This window comes from Lipophrys pholis, assembly GCF_963383615.2.
Source record: "Lipophrys pholis genome assembly, chromosome: 4".
Taxonomy (NCBI): Eukaryota; Metazoa; Chordata; class Actinopteri; order Blenniiformes; family Blenniidae; genus Lipophrys; species Lipophrys pholis.
The window spans coordinates 9767537-9778028 of NC_137637.1; the positions used below are offsets into that span (position 1 = coordinate 9767537).

Here is a 10492-nt window from a genome sequence, read left to right on the forward strand (position 1 = left end):
TGTTTGAGTACAATTTATTTTAGGATTAGCCTAAATCAAGTTTAATGAGAGGAAGTAAAGGTCAAATCTTAAATCATTGCATAAGAGACAAAAAAACAAGTCAAATCAAAGTTAACAGGAACAAAAGAACAAGTCACATTAACTGCACCCTCCACTCAAACATCAAATTATCTCAAGTCCAATTAAGATTTCGATCACTTGGGGGAGGTCCATGTCATATAGGACAAGTCCAAATGAAGCTTTGCGGTATTCCAAAGAAACTAGTTGAAACAGTGATTGCTTGTGAACTGCTGTCTGCTAATCAGAGTTCCTCCCCGCAGGCCATCCTGTCCCACATGCGTGTGGAGTGCAAATGTCACGGTGTGTCGGGCTCCTGCGAGGTGAAGACCTGCTGGAAGGCCATGCCGCCCTTCCGCAAAGTGGGCAACGTCATCAAGGAGAAGTTTGACGGCGCCACAGAGGTGGAGCAGCGCAAGGTGGGCACCACTAAAGTCCTGGTGCCCCGCAACTCCCAGTTTAAACCTCACACGGATGAAGACCTGGTCTACCTGGACCCCAGTCCGGACTTCTGTGACTACGACCCGCGCACGCCGGGCATGCTGGGCACAGTGGGCCGCCAGTGTAACAGGACCTCAAAGGCCATTGACGGCTGTGAGCTGATGTGCTGCGGCCGCGGCTTCCAGACACAGGAGGTGGAGGTGGTGGACAGGTGCAGCTGCAAGTTCCACTGGTGCTGCTACGTCAAGTGCAAACAGTGCCGCAAAATGGTGGAAGTCCACACGTGCCGGTGATGGAGGTGGCGGCACAGAGGGCACCGCTGACGAAAAGAACAAGCGCCCCACAGTCCCACTTGATTAGAGGCAAAAGAGAGCAAGAAGGACTTGCGTGGCTCCCTCTTCTCCTCCTCAATACCACCCCACCCTCCGACTGCTGGTTAACGGAAACAGGCGAAGCGGCTGAGACATCAAAGGTCATCCTGTCCGTATTATGCCAACATATCGATAGATTAGGCATGGGATTTTCTACCAAGCTGCAGTTTGTTTCCTCTCTAGTAGAGAGTCTTTCCTGTCTCCCTCCCTAATGCTCATACTTGGTTTGTCATTGATGCTTCTTATTTTTGTAATGTTTAACTTATTTGTTGAGACTGAGGGGTTGACACAGAAGGAGGGGACACTGGAGTAGAGATAATAAGGGACAGACTGGATGGTCAGAGGGTTTGGAGATGGATTCAGCTGGATGGTCATTTGCCCTCTCATTCTTGCTGCTGCCGCCGCCGCTGCTGCTGTTGCTTCGTGGACTCAAAGAGAGGTAGACAGTTAGTCCGTCAAAATACAAATGACAGACTGCAATGCGTCGCGGACAAACTTTTCTGCGATTTGCTTGGACACGACTGCATTAAACTGAGGCTGGAGATGGTTACACCCCTCCCCCCTGCGATGCCTTGATGCTTCTTCACTGACTCGTGCTTACTGTCTTTCAGTCACATGGAGGATGACCATGGTAATGATGGACAAAGTTGAAAGCCACTGTCAGCTCCTTCCTGTCTATTCTTTGGGCCCATGGCACTGGCAGGCGACGGGCACCACAGAAACAAAGATCACACAAACACTGATCCACAGCTACTGCATGCAACAGGAAACCACAAACCTGCGGTCAAAGCCAGAGAGGGATGTCACTGAAAGCCTCATAACGCCATGAAACACGCACAATATTGTGATGTATTGCAATATATAAGCTTTTTATTAAATTGTAAATTGTGCACCCTAAGATAAAGTTTCCCATTTATCGTGTTTCCGGAAGATTGCTATATGGGTGCACAAGAAAGTAGACCAAACAATATACACTGAACAAAAATATAAAAGCAACACTTTTGTTTTTGCTCCCATTTTTCATGAGCTGAACTCAAAGATCGAAGACTTTTTCTGTGTATGCAAAAGGCCTATTTCTCTGAAATATTGTTGACAGATTTGTCTAAATCTTTAGATTTAGACAAGTTAGTGAGCACTTCACCTTTGCCGAGATAATCCATGCCACCTTACAGGTATGGCATATCAAGGTGCTGATTAGACAGCATGAATATTGCACAGGTGAGCTTTAGGGCGGCCACAATAAAAGGTCACTCTGAAATGTGCAGTTTTGCTTTATTGGGGGGGTCTGGGTGTGACCACCATTTGTCTCACGCAGTGCAACACATCTCCTTTGCATAGAGTTGACCAGGGCCTGTGGGTTGTTGGTCCACTCCTCTTCAATGGCTGTGCCAAGTTGCTGGATATTGGCCGGAAGTCGAACACGCTGTCATGTACGCCGATCCAGAGCATCTATTGCACCCATGTTGCAAGAGATTCTTGCAACATGGGGCCGTGCATTATCATGTTGCAACATGAGGTGATGGTCGTGGATGAATGGCACAACAATGGGCCTCAGGATCTCGTCACCGTAGCTCTGTGCATTCAAAATGCCATCAATAAAATGCAGCTGTGTTCATTGTTCATAACATATACCTGCCCATACCATAACCCCACCTCCACCATGGGCCTCAAGTTTTGAGTGCAATTGGCATGCTGGACAATGAACACAGGTGTAAATAGGCCTTTTGCATACACAGGAAAAGTCTTAGATCTTTGAGTTCAGCTCATGAAAAATCGGAGCTAAAACAAAAGTGTTGCATTTATATTTTTGTTCAGTGTATTTACAGGTAATCCCCAGTTTTGTGCTGCGTTCAGGAAGAAGTCTTCAAAGTTCGGTCCCAATGTGACTTTGCTCCAGAGTTCAGAACATAAGAGTCCTTGCTAGTTGTACAGTATATCGTATCGGGTCCAATACCACACAGAGTACTCGTAAAAGATCACCTGATACAACCCAGTGAGTATTATCATCCATCAGCAAGTGGTATCGGTGCATCACTACAGCGGTAATGGTATGGCTGATTGGTAGTAAAAAAAAAAAAAAAAAGAACCTGGTGAATTTATTGTAAGGAAAGTCCCTTGAGATGCAATATCTCGTTTACAAGAGGGACCTAAAACCTATGGTGCTGAAGATTGCGTTAACATTAGGCTTCAGTGAAGAGCTCATGTGAGGTGGTACTTTCAACAAAACATCTCAACAGACTTACATTCTTTTTCAAGGGTGTCTATAAGTGTTCTCTTTAAGTTTGTAAATGTTTTCTCACTTGCTCAGGTGAATGTCCAGAAAAGGATCTTAATCGAGTTCAATTAAGCTAATTATGCTTTTGTCTTTTCAGTCTTCTTCAGAGGTTTGTTATGAAGACTGAAAAGACGAAAGAGAAATACTTAGGATCGTCATCTGTGAAGAGGATTTATCTCTAAACTCGAGGTCACTGGCTAATGCGAATAAAGTTTTTCATTTCCTCCATTTTGTCCGCCATTTACTTGTTTAAAAATTCTAAATGAGCCAAATAAATTAGTGATGTGCAACAAAACATCTCTTTTAATCCACTGATCTTATATCACCAATATTAAAACGAATTTGGCACAATATCAATACGATATCGGTACCTGGTACAAAAGCCTGACGTGTGAAGGTCATCAGGATTATTTGGTTAGAGAAATTGTATTTTCTTTCAAATCAGGCGTTAAAAAGGCATCAAACCAAACAATATTCTTTTTTACCCTTCAGTAAAGAAAAGTCTAGCTCGAAGCACGACTCTGTTCAAGGTTATCCAAGATCTGAACACAGCTGAGCTTCTGATACGACGGTTTTGAGTGTTTTTGGTGCATTTTTGTACCGGTGTTAAGATCACTAATGAAATGTGGAAGAAGAGGTTGATATGCAAACTAGCAGGAAATAAGACCTGAATTTGAAATATTGATCTTTATAATTCATGTAAATATCTAGAATTCATGTCAAATGTGCAAAATATAACAATATTGTGCTGTATTGATGATTTCCCCCATCCTGCAAAATGTTCCTAGTTCATGTGATCATTTCACCACAGTATGAACATTATTGATGTCTATGTCTGTGCAACTGCCTGTTGCCATCTGCCAAATGCTAGCTGGCTTAATGCAAACATGAGTGTACGCACGGCATGCATGCACACACACACACACACACACACACACAAAGGGGTCTGCCAGAGGGTTGCTGAGCATGTTCATCATGCATGAAGCACTTTCTCTCCAAGCGCACATACAACCCTCGCCCCACCGACCTACACAGCTTCCCACCCTGCGCTTACTCCAACACACAAACACACACACACACACACACACACACACACACACACACACACACACACACACACACACACACACACACACACACACAAACAGACACACAGAGTTTACCATGCCACTGTCTGGACTGTATTGTCATCTTGTACCACCACCCAGAAAGCCAAGCTTCCCTATAATAATGCGCTATCATTATAGAGCCATACTGTAGATCTGTAAAGACTTATACACTGAAGAAGACTATACTGCCTATGAATGTATGTTAATACTGAATATATGCTGTGTAAAAAAAGCCTGTCGTTGCTTTTTTCGTGTCTGTGTGCATGTGTGTGTGCGTGCGTGCGTGCGTGCGTGTGTGTGTGTGTGTGTGTGTGTGTGTGTGTGTGTGTGTGTGTGTGTGTGTGTGTGTGTGTGTGTGTGTGTGTGTGTGTGTGTGTGTGTGTGGGACAGAGAGAGAGAGAGAGAGAGAGAGAGAGAGAGAGAGAGAGAGAGAGAGAGAGAGAGAGAGAGAGAGAGAGAGAGAGAGAGAGAGATTGCCACAAATAAATACCCATAAACATGAACACGAGAATATAGTGAGATGGAAAGTGAAAGAGTGCAAATCTGATTCCACCACCAAATCCTGACACACACACACGCAAGCACACACACTCTGCTGACAGGCATACACATATTTCAATAAAAGCATCCATTTCCCGTGTCTTTCTGCTGCGTTATTATGTGGCCACGGTTTGCATCATGTCGCTATTTCGTGTGTATGTGCGTGTGTGTGCGGTCCATAACACCCCAAAGAGAGGGCTCGCCCCTCCATCGGAGCCCTGACACCCATAAACACAGTTTATAGGTGCATGCATGCAGTCCTTGGGCCAGAGGTAGATCGCGGTGTGTCCCGCGGTGCTGGCAGCCCGGTGGCGTTGGTCTGATTTTGGGAAGAACCCAAATGGCAGCTCAGGTTTCAAAGACTGCCTGATTGGACTTGAAGAAGTAGCGGAGGCAGGAACACCGGGCTCGAACAGGGGATTACAGCAAAATGCAGACCACATGGCACAACATTTTTCCCTCCTTCTGTCTCTATCAATATCATACTGCCCCCCTCTAACCCTCCTGGCTTTCCCCTGCAAAATCTTTGAATTACACTGGTTCCACTCAGATCTTACACACACACACACACACACACACACACACACACACACACACACACACACACACACACACACACACGCACACACACACACTCGTCCGTTGCGTTGCTCAGTGTAACCCAAGCCACCCTGGCTCTGTAACGTCCTTCATTAAGCCACTGTGACGGCCCAGATGAGGTGGATGGTGGCAGTCACACTGGTGTGTGTGTGTGTGTGTGTGTGTGTGTGTGTGTGTGTGGCTCCAGTCTGTCAGTCAGCCAGATGTACAGTCAGTCAGGGGAACTCTCATGCTTCTTGTGGTCGGCTGCAGTTGTGGCGGAGACAAGAGGCTGACAACATGGTTTCACCACTAAGTGTGTATGAATGTGTGTGGGAGTGTGTCAGAATTAAGAAGCAACAGCTCAGGCTTTACTGGGGCCGAGACAAATACGTGGGATCTAATCTGAGCGGAGTTGACAGTTTAGGCTAATATGTAGACACAATACTGACAGTTTAGGCCAAGAAAGAATCTAAAATTTCCATTTATTTGGATGAATTATTCCAATGGATGGACGGACGGACGGACGGACGGACGGACGGACGGACGGACGGATTGGATGGACAGACAAACCAATGGATGAAAAGTTCCACCTTGAGGGCTGTTTTCAAAAAGTTCCATTTGTCAGTGGCTCTGAGCACTGTTGCCGTGTAAACAGATCTCCAAAACGCTATGAGAGTTTGGCCTTTTTTCACTTGAAAACAATGTGGTGTAAATGGTGCATCAATGTTATTGTTCTCTTAACAAACCTCCCCTGACTTTTGGCATGTCCAAGAAAGTTTCATCCAAACTCACCTTGCATTACCTTTTGTTGCCATGGTGATGCTTGTTTCAAACTTCAGCAGCTCATCTTCTCGTCTGTAAGTGCATTTTATTTCTTCTATGTGATTGACTGATCCAATCCTCAACATTTCACCAGATGTAACCTGTGTTGTGGCCAGTGAATATTGAGTATTCCCAGTCAACCTAATTAACTGTTTCCCTTCCAATTTAGTAATGGCGTGAACAAATATTCCCCCACAGGAGGGAGCACAGAACAGATGCCAAAACAACTGTTACAACACTCAACAGCTGAGAGTGATGGAACAAAACATACACAGACATGTGTCTCAGGCCAGAATTTACCACTCATTGGTGAGGAACCCGTTATGTAGCTCCTGAGTAGTGAATTAGTGGACAATGGGATAGTTTCATTCACAGTTTAAGTGTGTTTGAGAGATTTACTGTCCACACTTGATCTACAGTTGATGATTCAAAAATAGCTGTGGTCAAAGGGTTTACTGGAAAAAGCTGTTTTTTGATACACAGCAAAGTGGAACCCGCAACATATCACTGAGTAACTGGCTGTTCCAAGACTGACTCTCGGTTGCAAATCAATGAGATCAAATCAATGGGATTTAGAATGAGGTTTTTCTTACTTCTGGATCCGAGCCTGGAACTTCTGGATTTGGAGCCACAGCATTAGCATGATTGTTACACAGCGTACCGAGGGTCTGGGGTCATTGCCAAACAACGTGAGCTTGCCTCTACATAGACGTTTTGGATTGGTCTTATCTGGACATCAAATTTTGGGAAAATCTGTAGGTTACACTATTCAGGTCAAACCGTCATGTAAGCACTGATATTGTGGGTGATTCTTGCATAAAACACATGAACCTCATCAGTTTTTTCATGGGAACACAAGCTGAGGTGATGAGTACAGAGTGTGTGATTCTCCGTTTGTATAATATGCTTCCTAAAGATTTGAACAACAATGAGACAAGAATGCTGCCGTTTCTCCCCCCTTATATAAATCTTCCAGACGATCCCTCTCCCAGACAGACTGCAAGTGGTTCAGATTACACCTCAGGTACCTGTGCATACCTTCGCTTAAAGGTTTTGTGATGTTGCCTCTCCTTCTCCGTTGTGGGTGTGAAGGGTTAACGGTGCAGGTTGGCTGTATATTAATGCCACTTGCTCAGAGAACCCCGGAGAAGGCCGGCTTTAGCCCAGGGCCCGGCCCTCCCAGGCCTCTCTCAAACTCCCAGATCTCTTCAGCATACTTCTCATATTAAAAGAAAACAAGTTACACAAATGAGACAGATGGTTCTTGTTTGTGATGACAGTTGCAATTCTTTCTCCTCCATGCCCTCCTCCCCTTCGTCTTCCCCCTCCACTTTCCTCCGGTGTCTCCACTGGTTCTTGTCCCTGAAAAGGCCAAGTTGTGTAACATGAGCAGATCTGGGGTTTGGTTCAGGCTGGTGGACATCAAGACGCACAAACCAAGACTACACATGACACGTTGAAGAAGATGTCCAAACAGGAGGCATCTTCAAGCAATTGAATCAGATGAACTGGACTTGATCTCTGGGAGGACGTTTCATCCCTTATCACAGCCACTTCTACTAACCACTTCACCACCGTGCCAGAAATGTCCCATGACCCATCAATCAAAACTAAGAAAAGAGTTTCCCAAGTGCTTTCCAAAGTCCCAAGTGAAATTGTTCATTTTTATTTCCAAGAACTAACAAAATAGTTCAATTATGCCCCGAACAGGATATAAGCGGGATGGATGGATGGATGGATGGATGGATGGATGGATGGATGGATGGATGGATGGATGGATGGATGGATGGATGGATGGATGGATGGACGGAACTTGTAATGAGTTAATATGGCAAGTGACATGTACAACACTGATTCTGTATCAGTGTCACCATCATTTGGAGGTTGTTACTGTACCATGATCTTACTTAACCTCCTAACAACGCTCAACCTGTGTGGATAGACTTTTCTTTCCTGTGTGAATTCTTGTGATTTGGTCATCACTTTAGGACTATATTCCACTTTGACAACAGATTCTGGATTTTGGAGATTGGCCTAAGTATTGACACCTTGAGTCTGGGCACTGGTTTTGACACTGCTCCCGGGGTACAGTTGAAAATGTTGCCTTTTAGTTTGCTAACTAGCGAGCTGGTGGCTATGCTAACAGCTTACAGATGCCAGGCTGAATCTGGCGATGGTATTCCTCCTCATGTCTTAGTAAACAGGATCATTCATCCTCTCATCAGGGGCTAACTGTGAATAAGCAACAGTGCAGGAGTGTGTGTGCAAGGATGGGAACAAGTTAAAGAAAACAGGCCTGAGAGCGTCTTCTAGTGGCGACAGTGATTATGACAGGAACAGTACTGAAAAGTAAAAAATAGGGGCCTGTTTGTTGGCATTTGAACAGAATAAAGGGAAAATTTTTATGCAGGAAATTGGGGTTTAAATCCCATGGAGAGCATGTGTGCAGTAAACAAACAGTACATATATTGATAGTAATACATAAAAATAATGATATCCCAACACGAAGATAGAAAGTCCAATATCACAGCACAGACAGATCAGAGAGGCGTGAGGAATTTACAGGAGTGAAAGTGACTACACATCTCACACACACACACACACACACACACACACACACACACACACACACACACATAGATGCGGTCATAAGTCATCTTGTAAACACGATGACTGAGACACCACCTGGCCTCTCCTGGTCCTCATCACATCTGACAAATGAGTGGAAATGTTTTGTCCTCTATGGTCATCCGTTTGGAGGCAGATCTTTGGACGTGATGACCCTTCAACACATCCACATCATGCACATGCACGGAGCAGCCTGCGTCCTCTTTTAAGATTTTACCATAGCTATTGTCAACCAAAACGACGGCAAGGATTTTTTAGCTGTTTATCAGTGCTAGGTGCGAGGACATATTTGAGACATGTGGAAGTACATATTCAAAGCTTCAGGACACGACCAACCGGTGCCCAACCTTTTGACTGCTTTTAGCCCACAGTAACACAGACTGGCTTTAATAAAGATGTTGGCTGTAGAAGAGCGAGACAGAATCGACCTCTTCATCCAGTCTACCTTCCTTCCATTAAGTAAGAGAAAAAGGTCATGTTGTAAACTAATCATACTTTATTAATCCCGTTGGGGAAATTCCTTTCTCCGCATTGACCCATCCTTTTCCTAAGATGTGGTGGGCAACCACATTATGGCGCTCTGGGGAGCTGATGAGGGTCAAGAGCAGGTCTGTCCAAACTTGGTTATGGAGGGCCTGCATGTTTTAGTTCTCTCCCTGCTTCAGCATACCTGAATCTAAGGATGATGTCATCACCAAGGTTGTGAAAAAGCCCAATAACGAGCCCTTCATTGCAATCAGGTGTGTTGCAACTGGGAGAGAGCTCAACCCTGCAGGACACCGGCCCTCCAGGACCGAATTTGGAAACCCCTGGTCAAGAGTGTTGATTGCCCTCAGATATGTGAGTTTGTATCTTTCTGAGGTGACCTGTCCAGGTGCAACCTGGCTCTCACCATCTTTTAATCTGGATGGACATCAGCTTGGATGAAGTTAGGGTAGAAGATACATGGATGGTTCGCATCAGCAGATGTTTCTTATGAAACCCTCAAGGTTTGAGTGCTTTTAAGTTTTAATGGTAGGTCTACACCTGGCTCTGATCTGTTCAGGTTTGTGAACTCCTGACTCCAGTTAGCTCTTTTAGGGTCAGTAGACCAAAGGTATGTGTCCTGTCGCACTGGAATGTTTCCTGGATGTGTTCTATAAAGACTTCAAATATCAACACTTTTTGTTTGTTGATGTATAATGTTCACGACACACAATTTTAACAATCTAATAAGTTCTTAGATAGCTGCGTGCGTGCGTGCGTGCGTGCGTGCGTGCGTGCGTGCGTGCGTGCGTGCGTGCGTGCGTGCGTGCGTGCGTGCGTGCGTGCGTGCGTGCGTGCGTGCGTGCGTGCGTGCGTGCGTGTGTGTGTGTGAGAGAGAGAGACCTACCTTCTGGACTGACTCCATGTACATTGTGGTCACAGCCACATTTTTCCAGCTCTCCGCTGCTGCAGGCCCTCGTGACCGCAAACGCCACACTGGCTGCTGAGATGGCATACACAAAGGCCGCCTCACGAGTGCCTAACACACACAGTCACAGGCACACGGTGTCATATTGTTTCACCGTGCAAATGAAAAGCAATTGTAACTCCACAATGAGTCTGTAGGGAAAGCCTGGACACATGGAGACAAGCTCAGACAATCCACAGTGAAAGCGACATCCAGCTTTGATAGAGAGGCTGAA

The 10492-nt window shown here is 45.3% G+C and overlaps 1 protein-coding gene across 2 annotated transcripts in view; it reads left to right on the plus strand.

Moving 5' to 3' along the window:
• wnt4 (wingless-type MMTV integration site family, member 4) overlaps nucleotides 1-2935 on the plus strand; it is a 41174-nt gene extending 38239 nt beyond the window's left edge. For both annotated transcript variants that reach the window (XM_080462457.1, XM_080462458.1), the window contains exon 6: nucleotides 321-2935. In XM_080462457.1, the coding sequence (XP_080318583.1) occupies nucleotides 321-791 (471 nt within the window). In that variant the 3' untranslated portion in view covers nucleotides 792-2935. The remainder of the gene's footprint in view (nucleotides 1-320) is intronic.
• Nucleotides 2936-10492: the final 7557 nt, after the last annotated feature.